This window comes from Mauremys reevesii, linkage group 19 (assembly GCF_016161935.1).
Source record: "Mauremys reevesii isolate NIE-2019 linkage group 19, ASM1616193v1, whole genome shotgun sequence".
In the NCBI taxonomy this organism is placed as follows: domain Eukaryota; kingdom Metazoa; phylum Chordata; order Testudines; family Geoemydidae; genus Mauremys; species Mauremys reevesii.
The window spans coordinates 14,063,799-14,084,179 of NC_052641.1; the positions used below are offsets into that span (position 1 = coordinate 14,063,799).

Below are 20,381 nucleotides of genomic sequence, written 5' to 3' on the forward strand. Positions count from 1 at the left end.
AAAGGAGCAGCTTTGGTTTGTTGTCCAGGCTTGAGGGGGATGGGCGACATGGAGATATGTCTCCTACACAGAACCACCTTTACTCTGAGCCAGAGAGCATTTCCCTTCTGACTTTTCTGCACTACACAATCTCTTGTAAGGACCACCTAGGCTGTTAGTGAGAATTCCTTCCCCTGGGTGACTTTGGTCTAGACTCCGCTCCTAATCAGACCCAATTCCTCCAGAACAAATAGAAGAGACAGCTCTCAATGGTGCATGTATATTAATGTGGGAGGTGTTTGTGCTGCAAGAAAGGAGCTGAAAGTACCATTACAGTGCATTGGCTCTGCTGCTAGCATTGCAGCACAGGGAGCTCCTAAGATATCCTTGTATTATACACAGGGAGCCTAATTTTTTCAGCTGCTGAGGCCTTCCTTATTAGGCAAGACAAACGGGCAGGTCCTGGAGATATGCAGATGTGGTCAAATTGCTTCCTTGCCAGTCCTACTAGCATTAGAGTTGCTAGTTACAGTTCTCTTGTTCATCACCTCACTCCTTAACCCCAGTGGGATGCACCAGAGGACAGAGCTAACATCTCTGCTGACCAAGCACCTGCTCCACATTTGGAGGAAGAAGTCTGCAGTATGCATGTTCTGCCTCCCATCCCGCTCATTAACATTTCCAGCACCTTTTCACCTGCGTACTTACTTTTTCCACCTCGTCGCTCCAGAGCTGGTGGGGCCACAGAGCAACAGGAAAGGAGATCAGTGTTGGAGACTTCAAGAGGCACTCGGCAATAACAGCAATTGGTGGGGATACTCCACAGATGCAGCAGGCTAACTCCAGGAACAAGCCAGCCCTTCACCCAGCAGCAGCAGGCAGCCTTCTGCCCCAGACAGGACACTTTCTTCCTCAAGGAGCCTGTTTTGCACTCCTCCCTACCTCCCTGCACCCATATCCTCAAACTCAGGAGATGTCTACACATGGAGGATTGTCAGGACTCAAGGTGTTTTGAATTCATACCCCACCTTATTCTGGATTAATTTGTTGTGTGGATGCTCTTATTGCAGAGAATCTCAGACAATGTTAAACCAGAACAGTTTAAGAATAGCTATTCCAGAATGACTCCTCATGTAGCCAAGCCCTCAGTGTGACCCTGAGGGAGGAATCCTCTTAGTTGTTGAGGGTACAGCACCTAGCATGATAGGGCTCCTAAGCAGGGAGTGGGCTTCTACAAGTATGAAATAAGCCCTGGCCAGAACAAAATGCAAGAGCTGGGATGGGCAGAAGTGGAGGGATGGATAGAGTGAAGATCTCTAAACAGCAAGGTCAGAATAGCTCAACAATGCAATGATCTGCACCCTTCAAGCTAAGGTGGGCCGGAGTTGAAGGACAGCCTCTTCCAGCATGCTGGTGGGGGGGCACGGGTGTAAAACTGAGCAAGGTCTGCAATAAGACAGGGCTAGTGCAGACAGTTCACCGTGGCCTGGGCGAGGGGGGGGGCATGTGCAGCCAAGTGAGTGGTTGTGAGGGGTTAAAGGAGTCCCTCACCCACTGATCTATAGCTCTGGAGAACAGGAAAAGCTACATGGAATCCAGGCTGCTCTGAGGCTCCGGCTAGTTCAAAGCATCCCATGGGGTGGGGGCAGATATGGGTGTTTGTAGCCAAGCTTGTCCTTCATAGGAGGAAGAAGGCACTGAACCCCAGCTCCCCTTCCCAGGCCTGCTGGAGCTTGCAGCTCTGCCTCTGTCAGAGGAAAAGGCTCATCTGCTCCTAGAAGGAATCATCTCCCATCCTCCCCACTAACTTCTGGGGTAGGGCGGCACAGTCAGCTGCTCTCTGGGATCTGGCTTAGAGGTATGAAACATAACAGTCAACACAAACAAACAAAAAACCACAGCAACAGGAGAGGGAAGAGAACAGGCAGAAAAACATATTGATCCACCCCAGAGGGTCCTTGGCCTTGTCTTTCCCATGGTCAGGAGTTTCCCCTCCAGCACAGCCACACACATAATTACTATTGACTAACGGGGGTAGGGGGGAAGATACCAAAGGAGCTGAGACAAGAACAGCAGCAAACTGGGAGAAGGGTTTAGGGGCCTAGAAGCCAGGGGGCTGACCCCAGCCTGGTAAAGCCTGAGATACTGAACAGGGACTCATCTCTGTGGACTCCCTACCCAGAAGAGTGACTGAACTGGGGCATGGAAGACCAGTGTGAAAGGACTCAAAAATGGGACCCCAGGAGGGGAATGTTGTAGTTACCCATGGACTGAGTTCAGGAACCCTAATGAGGGGAGAAATTGGCAGCCAGGCACTGCAGAGTGACCTCTGGCCACGAGGCAGCAGCTGGCCCCGTTAGGATGCAGCACGCTCCTCCTGACACTGACTTAAGCTTGACCACCCATAGTGTTAGCTTGATGTAGAGGAATTTGTAAGTTACTTTTGTAGCTACACTGCATGATGTCACCACTTAGCATTTCCTGGCCAGAAAGTCCCATATCCTCCTGATGCAGGAGCGAAGGCCCTTTTACAAGAGGGCTTGGGCTAGGGCTAGAGTGGCATCTCCACCAGTAGAGGGCTTATGATAAAAAGAGAGTTTTGAATCTATCCAGCAGAAGGCAGTGGTACACACACACAAGCCATCTCACCACAATACCCTGCATTGAAAGCCAGAGCTGTTTGTGGACAGTGAGACTCCAGAAATCTGACAGCTCCATAGGGCTCCAGTGCCCTGTTCTAGCACTCAAGTCTCAGCACACAGGTTTGTCCATTGCTTTAAGTATTGGGCTCTCCCTCCCTTCTAACCCTGTCTAGCTATGTATTTAGTGCACTTGTCACCAGTGTTCATCTTTAATCCAGCTTTGTGCTGCCTAAACCAGCCCTAGAGAGCTTCCCTCAGGACTGCACTGGAGACTCTTGCTACTTGTCTAATATTGTCTTTGTAACCTTTGTACACTCAGCTACTAAGCTGGGTCCAGAGACCTCAACACCCCACACTTGGAAAAAACAATCAATCCCAATAAGCCATATGCTCTCATCCCAACCCCAGCAGCCATAGAAGACAATGGGGGCTGGGCAAGAGTCCATGCATGGACTTCCTACAGACAAAGCAACACGCGAAGTGAGTAAATGCTCTTCAAAAGGCTTCTATCAAAAGGCAGTAGATTGAAATCCCACCTCTAGCACATATACATCAGTACAGAGCCTAGGACATTTGTTTAGGCTTGTGGAGCACACATGCACATCTTCTGCCTCATGATGTTTCCACAAGCACCATTAGGTAGTGGGATCTCCACCTCTTTAACACCGTGGAAGTGTTATTCTAAGCAGGCATTCATGGGTTAATATGCTCATTCTCCTCCAAGGTCTGTCCAGCTAGAAACAGCTACTTGCTCAGTAGAGGCAGTGATAAATCTCTCAGATTCATGCTGCTCTTAGTAGAAGAGGTCAGACCTTCTCACCCAACATACACTATCAAAGTGTACCACTGCCCTTTACCAGATAGAATCTGCCATTTGCTCAAGGCTTTCGGGAGCCCAACTGGCTGCACTTGGGAAGTTATCCAGTTAGTACCCTGCACTTCTCTGGAGCATAAGACAGCTCCAAGCAGGTGTGAGGCTGGCTGGCCATGTGGCTGTAGGCAGTCATGCATTAAAACACCTCAGCTAGGCACTAGATCCCCCCAGCACCATCATGGGCAATGAGTGGCACAGGGCTGAGGAGACTGGGAAAGGCTGAATGCAGTGCTACCTTGCCTCCCTACTCCCTCCCACACAAAGCGGGACAGCTCAGCTGTTTCAGCAGAAAACTCCAACTGATGTTCTCAGAAGCCTAGCTGGAGCCTGAGGAAGCCTCCTTTGGGCTATGCAATAGGTTTTCCTCGGAGCCTGTCCTAGGAGTACAGAGCATGGAGAGAGTGGCCAAACCAACATCCTCTAAGAAGGGAGACCTGATCCATCTGAGTGCAGATTATTCTGCAGTCAGACAGAGCAAGGGAGGAGGGTTGCTCCTTAGCTCCTACACTTCAGCTCAGGACACAGCTGAGAGACTAGGGGCAGGGTAGCCTAAAAGTTAAGAATTTTCCCTAGCCACATCCTCCCCCCCCCCCCCCGAGGATCAGATAGGATGAGGTCATCCAGGACCATTGTATGCCTCTTCTCTCCCACAAATAGAGACACAGACTTTTGAAGTACAAGTCCAGCTCTGTCCAAGTTGCACCTGGCTTGCCCAGAGTGTCTGCAGTTTAGAGTCATGAGAAGCGGGGAACATGCTGACCCATTTGCTCACGCACAAAAACCAAGCCTGTTACCTTCTGGAGCCAACAATCCCTCCCTCCAGAGAGGAGGAGGGAGAAACAAAAAGCAAGATTAGCAGCTACAACTGCAGGAGTGAAAGGGTTAACATCAGGTCACAAACAGCAGAGGCACATGGGAGTTCAGCCTAGAAGAGAAGCAGAGTGACAGCGTGAAGAGTTCCTTCCCCACTGGGATGCCAGGCCCTTTGAGATGGATGCTGGGATTCCAAGCTGGCAAGAGAAACCTCCAGTTACTAAGGTGGCCCTGTCTGCACTGGGCAGGGAAGCTCAATTAGCATTTCTCCAGCTAGCCAGGGTGGACTAAGCCTTCCTAGAGGTACCACCAGTATCCCTGCTCAGTGCAAGGAGATGCCAAGGTGGCACTTCCTCTCCATCCACCTTCTTGTTGCTGCCAACTGAGGCTACTAGTTGCAGAAGAAAGTGCCACAAGCACTTGAGAACACAGAACAAGCAGCCAGAGCCCTATCACTGCTACAAGCACTTCATGGAATAGACACTTGCCAATCAACTCATTCACTGGGCTAAGAGTGGTTATGGGCAAGGCCCTTGTGCAATTCCACTATTAATGGGCAATCCCAAAGAAAAATCCTGTAGGAGGAGGAGTTTGGATTTGACATAGTACAGAGTTTGCCACCAAGCCTCCTATTCCTTCCTCAATTCCCAGGGCACCCTACAGTCTCAGAGTTGGCCTTTAAAAGGGATTGAGCTGCTCATTGCAGAGCTAGTTCTGTGCAGTGCTGAGCATGTTGTGGGTAAGTCAATGGAGTTACAGCAGAGAGGAGTCTGACCTGAGCTTTGAGGTGGGGAAGAACTCTATGGGCCAATGCCATGATTAGGTATTGCAAGCCCAGTCTGCAGTTAGTCTTCTAGTCTGTGGCTGCAAGACATGGAAATCCGTAAGACACTGGAAGTCACAAGCTATCCAGAGTCTTGGCTTCTCAAGTCTCTGGTCTGCAGAAATGCAGGGCATGCTCCAGTATTTTGGTCTTAGATGCCCAAATGCTAGTAAGGAGCTAGTCCTGTTTTCCCCCTCTGCTCTCCAGTACCCAAACTAGTTATCGCAATACCTCCATTGCCATTAAAGTCTCACACCCCTCACCAGTCACAGCTCTGGTTCCCTTGGATTGGAAGTGCCACTCTAGAGGAGACAGGAGAGATCTGCAGCAATTGCTCGCTCAGTGTCCTCCAGGTTTTTAGGAAGAGTTACTGAATAATTTGGCCTGTTTAAAACAATGTTGCACCAGCATCATGATCTAAAAGGGTCAGGGCACATTCCCTGTGGAACCAACACTGATGTTCCAGTACAGGCACTTCTCCCCAGTTTGGGTGTTGCATATTAGATATGCTGAATTAACTGCAGCTAAAAATCACTCCCATGTGGCTGTCATTTGCTTATGCATTGGGCTTCCCCATTTGGTGCCGACAACTCATCTTCCAGCCTCCCAGTCCCAGGTCACACAGCCTGACAGGAGCATCAGTGTTGTTTCACAAGTGGTTCAGAAAGCGAGTCACCCACCAAGTTTTCAACATTTTAACAAGAGATTGGATATCGTGCAATGGGGAGCCTCGAGCAAAGCGCTGGACACTGATGGTTCAGCCACACTTGACGCAACATGCTAGAGAGGCAGTGGGCAACTCATCCACCCCCAGCACAACTCAATGTTGTCATCTAGCCACTAAGATCTCCCACCAGCCAGGGACTCCTGATGCGGGGGAAACCAAATCAGTAGGTGAGTTTTGAGGCCATCTCTCTTTCACTTCTAACAAAGACAAAGGCCTTGTACTGTTGGCCTGACATCGCTCATGCCACAGGTAGCAAACAAGCATTAGGTGTGGGATTGTATGATTACCCTTTGCTTGAGCAATTTAAACTAGAAGCCTCCTGAACTTCAGTATGCTGGTAGCAGTCCTGCTCTGGTCAGGGAGCCACATACACTACTCCACCAGGGCAGCAACCCTGCATTAGCCCCACATGGATGGAGGAAGCCAGCTCACAAAGGACTATATTCCTCCCTCCCGCTCTCCAGTTCCTGCAAGAGCAACCAAAACACTGGCAGAGGATTCCTGGTTTGGGTTGGGAAAGGACAGAGGACCAGTAAATACTCAGCTGCCAATCGCTGACACCATCTCCACCCACAACTCTCTGCCTTCGCCATCAAGGTTTATCTGCAGCACATCTCTGCTCCCACCACTAAGGGCAACAGTCAGGTAGGAAGGAAGGAATCCTGGGCAGCCCATTTCACATTAAAATGTTGAAAACAGCATAATGCTGGGTCTGAGTTGAAATCAGGTTGAGACAGAGGTTAGAACGTAGATGTCTAGAAGATGGTGATCTTACCGCTGATGCGCTGGCGGAGAGAATGTAATTACGAGGTCTAGTCTCCTGAAAGTCAGGCACAGCCTAGGGAGGGGGGAATAGAGTTTCATGTACAAGTCATGCAGAAGAGTCAATGGAAGTCGGTCCTCCCAATGAATGGCGAAAAGGGCTGGCAGTGCCCAACATTAGCTCCTAGAATAGTGGCAGACACACTTGAGGTCTCCTAGAGGGCTGGGGGCGGGTGAGGTAGCCTGATAAGTATGGTGTGCTGCAAGGAACAGATCATGAAACTTCCAGGTGAACTGAGGGCCTTGCGTACACTAGGCTCATCTGTCAGCTAGGTGAGCAATTCAGATCCATTTACACCAACAAGCCAAACCAGAGTCCGAGTGAAACATTCTGAAGTGGTTTGAGCCTAGCCCTAGACACGAAGGCCATTTGTTCCTGGTCTGGCTGACTAATGTGGGAAGATTTTAATCTGTTTTAGCTGGACCCAGAGTGAAGACTCAAAACACATTTCCAAGCCCAGTGCAGACAGGGCCTTAGCATCTCTTGTACTGACTCTGAGGTTTCACCTGCAACCTATGGATCTCATAGGTTACAAAGGATAAATATGCAGCTAATTCAGCCACATTATGGGGGTATGAGGAAACTCATAACTGGGCAGAGTCTGCCCTAGCATCCTGCATTATGTTCATGAGGAAGGGCACTTACTCTAAGATGCTGTTAGCACACACCATGTGGAGACATGGCCTCATCTACCAGCTCCAATCCCTCCAGGGTCTCTTTCTGCCAGAGGGACCAAACCTCTCATCTCTGGTACTGGCACCTTGAGACCCATGCTTTTAGTGGAAAGGAAGGTGATACAAGTCTTCCCCCCACCCACCACCTCATCAAAATCTCTTAAGAATCCCACCTTCATTGTGCACAGGAGCATATCTGGACCATCGCCTTGCTGGCAGAGGACTCTATTCAGTAGCTTTTGCACTCTCTACCTGTATTTCATGGAAGTTGGGGAGGAGAATAACCAAGCCATCTTTGGCCATAGCTGGACCCCTGCTACTGAGGCAGTAGGATAGGAAGGGTAAACTGCAGATTCTTCCCTTACAGGAATGTGGAACATGGCTAAGAGAAGACCATTTTATGATGGGGTGAAGTGAGATTCATCCCATCCCATGCCATAGATACCATGTTCTTGTCAGCCACTTCAGCATCATAGCAGATGTAGTTTGGATTGGGGTGGAAGGCACAACATATCCAAGATTATGCTATGGCCTTCAGTTTAACAAGGGCAGTTGGCTCGAATGGATTGAGTTTGATGCCAGTTACTCTAATGTAAGCCCCTCAATTTCTGATTTGCACAAGCATAACAGATCAGAATACGGCCCAGCAAGTTTTGATCATGCAGCGAGCTGGTGTGCGACAGTCATATGATCCAGCATTTCTAACCCCAGCCAGATCTCTATAATCCTCTAGGCCGAGTACATCCCACCCAGGCTAATCTTTTTACAGCACACCCAGCTCGACTTAAACAAATTGGCCCAATTTGCAGTGCCACTGAGCAGATGCACAGGCCCAATTCCATACACAAGAGGATGCAGCCAGCCTCTCATCAATAAAAGACTTTACCTCATGGGTTTTATGAGCATGAGAGGAGAATAACCTAAGCTGAAGGGGGAGGGGGGAGAAGTTAAAAACAAAAGAAATGCATTAGCTGATGAGGTGTTCCTGAGTAGGGCCCAGCTGACCAAATCCATGCTCCCACTGTAGAGATATGGAAGGTAGGAGGAGCTCTCCAGAAGACCAAGTTTCCTATGCCTCAGTTTTCTGGGTAAAGAAGTTAAGTTGAAAAGCTCTCCCCATCCATGGCCATCCCTTTGTCTTCAGGATGGCTTCCTTGGACTCCCAGAATTGGTCTTGTAGCACATGGTATGGAGGAGGCAAGCAGCTATCACCCCTCTGCACACTGGCATGTTTCATTTGCAAGCAGTGATCAAAAGGGAACATGAAGACTGGATGAATACACCTCCTCTCCCCACCCCCAAATCCCAATGTTGTGTGGGAGGGGAAGAAAAAAAAGAGGGCAGAGCCCTGGAGCTTAAGAAGGGACAGTACAGCACTGCAGACCAAGTTCAGCCACCGCCCATCATTGTCTAACTTTCACATCCTTTCCCCCCCCCCCCCCCCGCCCCTCAAGGAGAGAGACTTGTTCTCCAACCCCACACCCAACATGGAGCCAGAGGTAAGAGTCAGTCATGTTTGTACATGGGATCCAGCCTCCTTTGAGCACTGCTTGCAAGAGGCTTTAATGGAAATTGATTGCACACTCCTGGAGAGGGGCTGCAGGCAACCAGGAGGTTTCCATTGTTTTTTGGGCACCCTTGTGTCAGGCAGCCACAAGCCCAGACTGCATGTGGAATGTGCTCTGGGGTTGCTGCCTGACATTTTTTAAATGGGAGAGGGACAATGAGAGGCACTAAGGAAAGAAGTCACAGCACTATTAACACAGTCAATACTCACATCTCCCTCACACTGAGCAAAGTTACAGAAAAACAAAACAAAAAAGGTTAGTGAACAAAAACACCATCACCATCAAAGACAAAGCAAGAACCCCATGAAGGTTAGAGGGAACACAAGCCAACCCATGAGACAGAACAGCAGCTCACTGATTTGGGGATACCAGCCTCAGAGGTTCAGCCCCAAGAGAAACAAAAGCCAAAGAGAACAAGGAGTGGAAAGGCACAAGATCTGCGCTATCCAGATGGGGACATGAGCACAAAGTTGGGACGGAGAGGAGTTACCCAGGAAAGGTAGGACACTAATGGAGGGGGTTGTTTCCAACTGCAGACTTCAGGTCAGGTTTTAAACACGTTAACCAACATGACTGTACTAGAACCAATTGCTAGTTAACATACATTTAAAACCTGACTAGAATCCAGAGCCGACATGTCCCATGTTGGCACTTTCTGCCCACCTGCTACAAGGGCCTTGCACACAATAGTGACAGCCACAATAAGAAAGCACAGAACCCTCCCCATAGCTCTATGGAGACTGATTACCTGGATTCAAACTGGACTGGATAAGAGGATTCTTAACTATGCTGGTATCCAAGGTGGTCATCTGGGTCAGGATTGCTCATCTACATTAGATGGACTAGTTATGTTTCCAGGAAGCAAGGTTATGCATAGGCATCTGCATTTCTAGGGTTGTTGGGGTATTGAGCTTGATTCCCAAGTACCCTCAGCAACAAGGTTTATGATCTCCCATCACATGGTTTGTTGTAGCTGTAGCACTTAAGGGCCAGATGCCTGACCAAAAGTACCCCTACCAGAGGTTGGATTACTGCTACACACCAGCAGAGCCCTGGACAAAGCCTTTTAGGGCACTGAGCTACTGAGTCATTGTCCAGAACTTGTGCTGCCTACGCAACTGAAGAGGAGAGGAAGGAAGGTCTAACTCTGCTCCAAGAGAGCGAGGCAGGAACAGAGAAGGGGTTAACATTTTCTGACTGTAGTAATCATGTACCATTTCCAGGACAGCAAGGGGCATCATCAGCTGGATGGGGTGTGTGTAGGAGGATGGGGAAGTGGCACAGACTTTCCACCACACTCCTATCTGAACTTGGACCCAGACCAGTATTCACCATTTACCTCCTTGAAACCAAGATCATGCCCCCATCCCACCCCATGCATGTCTACACATGGGGAAATTGGTGTTTCTGAAAGTTATATATCTGGGGAGAACAAGAGTCACCTTAAATGGAAGTGGGGATATGGAAGGCAAGTTTTCATGCAACCTCAGCTATTCCATATTGGGTGGAACCACAGACTCCACTAGACAATCTGCAGAGCAAGGGGGAGCTGGCTTCTCCTGAGGCTGTGTTCAAAACCACCTTACCCAGGGGGATACAGAGCATGTGTGTTTGCAGGTGTTAGAACTGGGACAGACCTGTTGACTGAAGGCCTTTGATGTTACCACAGCTACCTATGCTCCTCAGAGGCAGCCACACAACAGGAACCAATGCTGGAAAGAGGAAAGGAAGAGTCCCTGGGACATAAGTCATCTGGGACATGTGGAGAAGCCAAATGAAACCTAGCCACATGATGGCTGGCAGGATGGGTCAGGCCAGGACACCAGTCCTGGTATTTTGTATCAGGAAAGAGCCAGACTCGGTGACAAGGATTCCAGCTTGTTCTGACTGTGGCGATTAGTTCACTGGGTAGAGCTTGGAGCTTCACTGCAAGACTGAAGGCTTGAAGTTGTGCGTGGGGGGCATATCCATGTGTCCACTTTTACGTTGGCTCTACTGCAGACCTGCTGAACAGGATATTCTGAGGAGCCCACCTTCACAGCTGCATTTCCCCAACACAGCGCTATAGCAGCCCAAGCAGTAGTGAACAGCATTGGTGTTTTAGCCAGTGATGAGCTCCCAAAATCCTAATAACTGGTTCCCTACTGGGTCCTCGGTGGCACTTCGGCAGCAGGGGTGCGTGTGTGTGTGGGGGGGGTGTCTTAATTCTGGTTTTCGGCAGCATTTTGGCAGCAGGAGCAAGTGAAGGACCCACTGCTGAAGTGCCACCGAAGACCCGGTAGGGAACTACATGGTGAGTACAAGCCCCACATGCCTGTCTGTCCCACCCCAACCCACATCCTGCCACTGACTGCCCACCTGAGGGCTCGCAACCCATCAACTCCCCCACACTCCCCCCCAGAACCTCTGCCCCCTCCAGACGCTCCCTGCCCCTTATCCAACCCCTCCTCCCAGCCCCAACCCAGCCCCCTTATGCTGCTCAGGGCAGTGCGTATGGTGCTGCGCAGCCCCCTGGAGCTCGCAGCCCCACCCCCTTGTGCCACTCAAAGCTGCAGAGCTGCCCAGAGCACTGGGGCTCTGCAAGGGGGAGTGGGGAGGGGCTGGGGAGCCTCCCCAGCTGGGAGCTCAGGACAGTCCCATGGGCCACGTGGCCCACAGACTGGAGTTTGCCCACCTGCCAGCCCCTTTAACAACTGATTCTTGTGAACCAGTGCGAACCAGCTCCAGCTCACCACTGGTTTTAGCCATCGTATGACCCAGGTGCAGGCGCAGGCACAGGCATCTGGTCAGAGGAACAATTGTTGGAGTCTCTCTTCAATTGCTTCCATAGTTCTGTCTCCCAAGTCCGAGAGTCAGAACAAGGCTCCCTCCACTCCAGTGACTGGACTTGGCATTTGTCAAGCCCTGCCCTTTGTTTCTGTAACTAGAGATTCTTGAACTGAAAAAATTTACCAGCTAATTCCCAAACCAGAATGGAGCAGCCAGCTTGCATTTTTTTGCAGCTAGACTGGCAGTGCCAAGACAGACTGTCAGCAGTCTCATCTGCAAGCTATGCAGACATGACTTGGGAAGCCAAGGGAGCAGCTATCAAGAGGCTCAAGTAGAGTCACTTTTCTGACTCTGACTGTGCGCTCCTTATTGGCAGAGCCCAGGGCAGGCTAGACCTTCAGGTGGAACACTGCTCTTAGTTTTGAGCCCTCATCTGAGATTCCAGGAGTCCTGCAGGCTCCTAGTGAAATGTACAGTTAACCCCCACCTCCCCAGCCCTTTCAGTGGATTTTCTAGGGGAGAAGCCCCAGATTCAGCTTGGAGTCCCTATTTTCTGACTGGAGTTTTACAAGCCTTCAGACAGGACAGTGTCTCTGGTGACTGGCACAAGCTTCACCAAGATCAGACCGGGGTGCTTAGCTGCAATCCCTCAGAACAGCTGGGAACCTGTGTCAGCTAACCAGAAGGCAGGGTTTCTCAAGGACCAGGTTAGACTTGCACCACTTCCAAAGCTCCCCAGCAAGGCTGTGCCCATGAACAAGCATGTCTCCCCTGCGGACAACAGGCACTGTAAGCCAGTGCCTCTCACACCGTGCGGAGTTGTTCCCTTGCCTCACTTGTGGAGAAGTCACCCATACCCCTACTAAATGCAGCACTGATGGCAATGCAGGCAATACAGACTGAATCTGGGTCACGAGAGCATTTGGCACTCCCTCTCACATGCGACCCAAGCCCTGGTGTGCAGAAAGGAATTATGGGAGAAATTACCGATGCTTTTGCCTCAGCAGCCTTGGCTTTCTTCAATCTGGCCTTGCAGGCATCCAGATCCAGACGGCGGTTCTCCAGGATCCTCCTTTCTTTCTAGAAAAGGAGAAGGGGGACAAATAAGAATCAGGTGCTTAGAAATCTTTCCTGCCTATGGGAGAGAAGCCACCTAGGAATCAAGATGATCGGTTTGGTGGCAGAGAAGGGGGTAACAGTAGATGCACTGGCACCATTGGCAGGAGCATTGGCTAAGGATAAAGGGCCAACCTTCTACAAAGTGAAAAGCTGCTTCTGGTCTGGCAAGCCTGTCTATAAAGGGTTAATTTATTGTCCTATCACCCCTGCCAGGGAGAGATAAGTAGCCCCATTCCTCTCCCCAAACAAATGAGGAAAGCCAGTGGGCGAACTGGGATTAGAACGCCAGAGTTTATATAGTTTATTCCCCTGCCCTGACAGGGTTGTTAGAGAGCTGGAGGGGGTGGGGGATTCCTCTGGCCTTGTTTTCACCTCTCCCCAGTTTCTTGGGAGGCAAGAAGAATGAATGTAGAGAGTCACAGGTGGGCGAACGCTGGTTCTCTCCCCCCCCTGTGGATCTCAGTCAGCTCACCCCTTCCTCTTACTCACAGTAATAGTTCGCCAGTCCCCTTCCAGGAAGTTGCGCAGAGGATTCAGGAAGTTGATGGAGGCAGAGTGCATGAAATCACGTTCGGCTCCCCCAAGGCGCTTTTGGGTCTCTCCAACTTTGAGTAGGGTCTTCCCTGCAAGTTGCCAGAGCCCAGATGGGAGAGGCATTAGCTTCAGCAGGCATCAGGTTAACACTAGGCCTTGGCCTGACCCTAGTCGCCCAGCACATTTAGGTTAGGATGCTCTCACAGTACATTGTTCAGGTGTGTGCATTGTGGATCAGCTGTGCTAGCAGGCACCCAGACCAGGTGGCTATGGCTCACTGCTTGCTGACAGCCTAGCCAAGGAGCGGGCAGGACATTCAGTCACTGCTATGCTAACAGTCCACCCTTTGTTTGAAGCCTCTCTCTACCCACTGGCTCTTGCTACAGCTCTGATGTTATCTGCCTGCTGATGCACTTACTCCACTGCAGTCTTTAGTGTCAGACCTGCCCAGGAGCATGTGATGCAGCCCACAATCTTTAGTAAGGGTGTTATGGGACAGATTATTACAGCCCTGGGCCTATTTCATGGATGCACAAAAACAGAGCATCATCAAATTAAGAAGCACCAGAGCAGATAAAACAAGCTGATTGGGGTCTGATCAGGGCAATGCTGGCTAGCTATGGGTATAATTACAATGGCTCTGGCTGCAACAGGATGTGCTATGAAGCAAGCTATTGATTCAGAGAGCAATAAAGCTCACTGTGAGAGCAGTGACAAAGCTGAAAGTCAGAAGGGAAAGTCAGTGTTTGATTTTAGAGTCTGCTGCCTAAGCAGCAGTTGGGTCCCTCCAGAAGGCTTAGGGTTCTCTGTTGGCTTTGAGAGGCAGAAAGATACGTTATTGTGTGTTTTGACATTAACCTGTCAGGACTTCTGACTAAGGCTACAGGACAGCAAATGCCAAACATCGAGTATGAGTCAGTAACCCCCTTCCCCTCCAAAAAAGGCTTTTTAAAAGGACTGTGCATGGTTCCCTTCATGGTTTGAGCCTTCTTTAGGGTTTACAGTTTCAAGCTTTCTAGCCCTCATGGTTGTGAAGAGGTTTTCAATTGTAAACGTGAAAATGAACATTCTGTAAAGCCTCTGCTCCTGGAGTCATATGAGGTGGCCACACTCAGACTGTGCCAAGTTGATTGGGACAGTTCTAAAGCCAGAAGTCAAGTACTGATATCCACAGCCATTTTGTCATATCCTTATACATTTCACCTTCCAACTACTCACTGCTCAAATAGTGCTGTCTGCAGCTACTGCTCCACATTTACTGCATCCTACCAGGTCATGCCTTGCTAGAGCTGCCAGCTCCAGTAGCTACCCTGGTAAGTCTCCACACTCCCTCTTTGCCCTTTCAGGTAACCATTCAGCTTAAAAAAGTAATATGGGGAAACTCATTGGTTCCCAGCCATTCTCCTCTCTGAAAGAAGTTTGAGGCAGAGCTTGAAATTAGATCTTCCTGCTCCAAAAGGGCAGGCTTGTGCTAAAGGAGACTCCATTAGCAATATAAGGTACATGATACTCAGTTCAGCTATTCCAGTTATGTGGAAGGCAGTGCCACACAGTGGCCTGCTTGCCTCTTTTTTACTAAAAATATGGGGGGTGGGGAGTGTCTAAACCCAGCACTAAGGAGACGACACATTACTCAAAGCACAAGGTGAAGGGATGGGGGCGTAGGCTGGAGGGAGAGAGACTATAATAAAATTTGAGCTATCAGAATAGATTGCAAGTAGGACTCACTGCGGCTTTAAACGCCATCCTTAAAAAGGGTCTTTAGACACCACCTGTAATCTGCTGCTGCTCCAGGGAGCCACAGCTCATTTCCAGCATATGGAGATCTCTGCTCCAGAGATAGAACAGATTTACTTAGACTTTGCTCCCAGCATTAAGCCTTATGGAGGGGAACTTGCGCCAATTTGTCTGTGTTTGCCCCATCTGTTAATTGGCTCCCAAGCCCCTGAGCAACAAGAAAGCAACAGATGACCAGATAACTATATGGAGGTGAAAAGAGCAAAGGCTGAAGGAAGGTTACAGTTCAGTGGAGCCAAGGAGAATTGAGACATGGCTTGAACCAGTTACTGGCCCTCTCTTCAATTCAGAAGTCTGGTAATTGCCCAATAGAGTCAGACTGGAGATCAAGTTGTTAATACTATGGATAAGGGAAGCAACCCTTTAGGTCACATGACCAATATTAGGGAAGGGAATGTTGCAAACAGATTCACTTGCATATCACAGCCCTTCAGATACCTTTGGCCCTGTGTAATAAGCATGGCAAAGCTGCTGGAACATGCGTTTAGTTACAAGGTATTCACTCTGGAAAGCTCTCTAATTTCTAGAACCATTGGCTTTTCCTGAGGTTGTGCCACTCATTTCTTATTGCCACTAGCACATTAGCAGATGATCTCACCCAATACCACTGCTGTAGAAACTTGAACCCAGCTGTGTTTAGGTGGAGGATAGAGAGACTGAAGCTGAAGCAAGAGCTTCTGTGGATAAGAGCTTCCCCCTCCCAATCTAGAAATAAAAGCAGCTGTGCACAACTGTATCACCATCTGAAGTGGTGCAGCAAACCCAGCTTATCCACAGTGCATTATATGTTCCAACTTAGTAGCATCCAAAATTCTTCCATATGAGAGTTTCACAGAGAACCTATCAGTGTGACAACATGCCAGTTTGGTTCTTGCTTGCACAAGTGTATTAGATGGTACACCGTGAACACCATAAGCTTTCCCCAGAAGCCTGCCAGTGTTAACTGGCATTGGAAACTAGGAGGCATCAGATCTCATCTCTTTGGGCTGGTTGGGTGAGAAGAGAATTTTAGGAACTCCAGTAGATTTGTAAGGACTGAACCAAGCACATAAGATGGGGGCACTGGCAAGTGGGCAATGTGACTCACCATATGGAGTCCCTGGCCCAAAGTCGTTGGCTGCCTCCACCATGTACTGGGCCAGCAGCTCCCCATTGGTGACACGAGATGGCACCTTCCGGTCTAGCTTCTCATAGAGGAATTCTTCCACTCTGACACCTGGAACGAGAGTCCCCCAGGCTGTTACAAACACAAGTAGGGAGAGCAGAGAGGAAGATGCTCCCACCTACAGAGCCCTCATGTGACAATAGCCAGTATAGGAGGCCACTATGCTTTAGACAGAGGTGTCAGTACAGGGAGAAAAAGAGGGGGTCAGTTCTCATTTCCTGCCCTCTTCAGAATCCACAGGCTACTGAATGCCAGCCAGATACTGACATATTCCTTCTTTCTGCCTACCCCTGGGTATGATGGTTGTGTCTTTGCAAGCACCACCCTCAGATTTCCCCCTGTAGATCCGATTCAGCTGACTTCCCTGGCTGCTGTGCCACAGTTAGAGCACCAGCACTGCAAACGCTTGCCACAGAATCAGTGCTTACTAGGGTTTGGCTGCAGCAAGACCTCAGTCTGATGCAAGATCTTCTCAGTCCAGTTCTTGGTGCAGTCTGCCTTGGCCAGAAGGTTTTCAAAATGGGCATCTAATTCAGTCTTCTCAGCCTGGCCCAGCTTCTCCTCGGTGAACTACAGAAGCAGGGAAGAGGGGGTAGGAAAGACATTAGAAGGTCTGCTCCACTGAAGCCAGGTTGCTAAGCCATTTGAAGAGGTTTTTTTGCGAAACCTGTGATTTCTAGCAGGTTAGACATTCCTCTCAAAGGAATGTTCAGCAAACGAGCCCATTAAAATCCTCTCATTACAAATTATAATGTTTTGTCTGTAGATCCCAAGAACCTTGCAGGTGAGGGCAAGTATCACTGTGTACCTTCAGCATGGACAGCAAGATAAAGAGTATTGCCATTGCTGAGTGACTGCTGGAAGAGCTAAAAATAGAACCTGGTCTGACCTGCACTCAGGGCTAGCATACCTCCCTTTAGGGAGTTGGTTATTAAAATCCAAATTAATTGGAGGCTAGAGTCTAATCGGACTGTTTCACAGTTCAAGCTCTAGATAGTTTGTGCCACAGATATCACATTCCTTTACGTAGAATTATTAATGCCCTCCAAATTTAGGGCCCACTTAGTTTTCAGCATGGGGAGAAAGTTGTGAGAGCCATTCCCAGAGTTTACCAGCCAACCTTCCCAGACGTGGGAACATTCTTACTGAGGTTCTACTGCAAGGAACTGTTTAATGTCTAATTTTATGACCAGGGAACTCACTTGCCATATTCCACATGCTGCTTCAGTGCAGCCTGCCACCCCAGCTCCTTTGCCCATACATAATTCTGAACAGCTAATAAACATTTCAGGCCAGGGTCCTGGGGAGACCTCTCAGCTTAGAGCAAGGGCAGGGCTGAAGCTATCACAGCTAAGCCATTTTTTCACCCTCCTGACCCAGAACTGCTTGGTTGGGGGGGGGGGGCGGGGGAGGAGAGAAGAGCTGGAAAGGCCCCTGGTGTAACTTAGGCCTCTTTACAATAAGGCTCTCATAAGGCAGACTTACAATTACCTACCACAGAGCCTGCACCGGGGAGAATCCTCCCCGGCTGGATACAGAGCTTGTAGGGCCCCCTCAGTGCCACTCAGACAAGGGTCTGAAGAGCCAAGCACTCTTTGGGGGCTAAATTAAACCCTATATTTGCTGGAGATAAAGAAATTTAAGACATCATCTCTTTATAGGGCTAGATTAAACACAGTGAAGAGGCACCAATGGACTTTAAGTGGCCACTACTGAACCCTTAAATTCCTCAGGTCTTTAGGGTTCCCCCACCCAAATCAGAAACAAAGATTAAGTGTGCAGTTGAGGAGCTATTCTCTCCCCATCCTCACCTGCAGGATACACGAGCCCCAGTTTTTAATATACGAGTCTAGAGCGGGGTGGCCAACCTGTGGTTCCAGAGCCACATGCAGCTCTTCAGAAGTTTGTGGCTCCTTGTATAGGCACCAACTCCTGGACTGGAGGTACAGGCACCAACTTTCCAATGTGCTGGGGGTTGCTCACTGCTCAAACCCTGGCTCTGCCACAGGCCCTGCCCCCACTCCACCCCTTCCTGAGCCTGCAGTGCCCTTGCTCCTCCCTGCCACAGAGGTGTGGGGAGGGAGGCACTGATCAATGGGGCTGCCAGTGGGCACAAGATGCTGGGGGGAGAAGACACTGCATTGATGGGGGCTAACATATTACTGTGGCTCTTTGGCAATGTACATTGGTAAGCTCTGGCTCCTTCTCAGGCTCAGGTTGGCCATCCCTAGTCTAGAGGTAATCAAGTTCTGATAACGCCTTACTCACTCCATTCCATTCCCAGCTCTTTGCCTCAATTTTCCTTTTTACCCACTTCTTGCTACCTATATAAAATAGTAATATTAAAGCACTTCATGAAGGTAGCTAAAGTCCTATAGAAGTGTTATAGGACAAAAAGGAAGCCAGGTAACACTCACTGTCAACAGGTTTGGCACAAACATTTTGCCTAGTGTTCTATTGGTTTAATGCACTACTCAAATAATCCCAGCTCTTTCCTCCTGAATTTATTCTGATACAAAGCTTGATCAAACAAGCCCCCAAAAGGCTTGTCTGCAAGATTTTAACATGCACTGATGGAAACTAGTTTTTATTAGCTCTAGAAAGGCCTATAAAACAGCTGGGTGATGGTAAAGAATGGCTCAAGAGACCATCCTCTGTTTACAGAAGGTACGCTGCATTCCCTTGAGACTTAATCCTTTTATAAATTTGTAATGCTTTACATACATACCCACGTCAGTATTTAGAACTATGAACCCCTGATGCTGGCCCTCTAATCACTTTCTATGCTATCAGAACCCGCTAGTGTTATTGAAACATTGCAAATACCTGGTACAATCACATGACGAGATTAAGGACACAGAACCTTTTGAGTACAATGACAGGCCTGCCTGATCCTCCCTCTTCTACCCACCCCTTCATGGATAGTACTACATGGGGCCATACAGCCCCTCTATAGGGGAATGCTGGTATATACAGGGATGCTAGGGTTACTTCTGTCTTTGGAACAAGCCCCACTCTGCTGCAGTAGGGAGAAGTATTGAATGTGGACACAGCTAGAGCCATTTCAGTACGCTGCTTGGAATAAAGTGATAAATAGCAAAGCAGAATGGGCACATGATGTGGGAACGCTGGCAGAAAAGCCTTTTGGCGTCCTGTTACCAGCCATGTGCAAATGTTAGATGCCAGAGATACGTAAAGCCCACAGCAGGGCTGTTTACACAATGACCTGTTATGTCTGGATCATGCTAGATTTAAAGAACTATTTGCTGAAGTTGTCATGTGTTGTAAGATCTGTTGAATCACTGGAACAATTAAGCTACCCCCTCCAAATCAGCATGGGCAGAAAAGCAACAGGAACAGAGTTTGGGGCAGGGGAAAAAATCTGAGGGATGGGGACAGTTTCAGCACATCCATCACTTGCACTGCCTCCTACCAAGGCAGGCTAGTACTGTTTAGACTAGGGTTAAGTCTTCCAGCTCTAGAAATCTTGGGGGTCATTTGTAGCAATCCTAGTTACAAGGTTTTAAGACAGAATTGTGATCCCAGGTGGCTAGCATTTTAAGCACCTACAACAGTGGTTCTATTTTCTCAGGGATTTTTATATCATCTGAGTTTGAGAATGAAGTACCTAGCACTTCCACAGCTCTTTACATCCACAGATCTCAAAGTACTTTATGAAAGTAGGCAAGCACTACAGAGGGGGAGAACTAGATACAGAAAGATTAAGTGATTTTTTGCCCAGAGCCACATAGGGAATCAGTGGCAGAGCTGGGGGAACTGTGTTTAGTCCCAACTCCCGGTTTGGTGCCATAACCACTGAGTCATGCTGTCTCCCCTTTGAGAGGCCAACAGGAAGATGGGAAATAGTACTTGAGAGCCAGAGGATTTTTGCATTAAATCATGTCTCTTATTTTCAAAAATAAAAGCAGTCAAACAGAAGCAAAAACTTTGCACTATTTCTCTGGCAAATCTTTGTGTGATGGGGCATATAAACCCCACACCAGTTGCCATAGGTTAACAGGAGCCTGATCCCAATTACAGTGAGCACTGGGTGGCACCTGGAAGGGTGCCAGG

General features: G+C 49.0%; 1 protein-coding gene across 3 annotated transcripts in view; it reads right to left on the reverse strand.

Moving 5' to 3' along the window:
• Nucleotides 1-20,381, reverse strand: part of SH3GLB2 (SH3 domain containing GRB2 like, endophilin B2) — a 40,106-nt gene that overhangs the window by 9,247 nt on the left and 10,478 nt on the right. The window contains exons 2-7 of one of the 3 annotated variants that reach the window (XM_039506851.1): nucleotides 16,736-16,877; nucleotides 16,230-16,358; nucleotides 13,301-13,434; nucleotides 12,680-12,772; nucleotides 6,634-6,696; nucleotides 688-711 (exon numbers count right to left, since the gene is read on the reverse strand). In XM_039506851.1, the coding sequence (XP_039362785.1) occupies nucleotides 688-711; nucleotides 6,634-6,696; nucleotides 12,680-12,772; nucleotides 13,301-13,434; nucleotides 16,230-16,358; nucleotides 16,736-16,877 (585 nt within the window). The remainder of the gene's footprint in view (nucleotides 1-687; nucleotides 712-6,633; nucleotides 6,697-12,679; nucleotides 12,773-13,300; nucleotides 13,435-16,229; nucleotides 16,359-16,735; nucleotides 16,878-20,381) is intronic. The other 2 variants (XM_039506852.1, XM_039506853.1) reach the window with 2 other exon arrangements.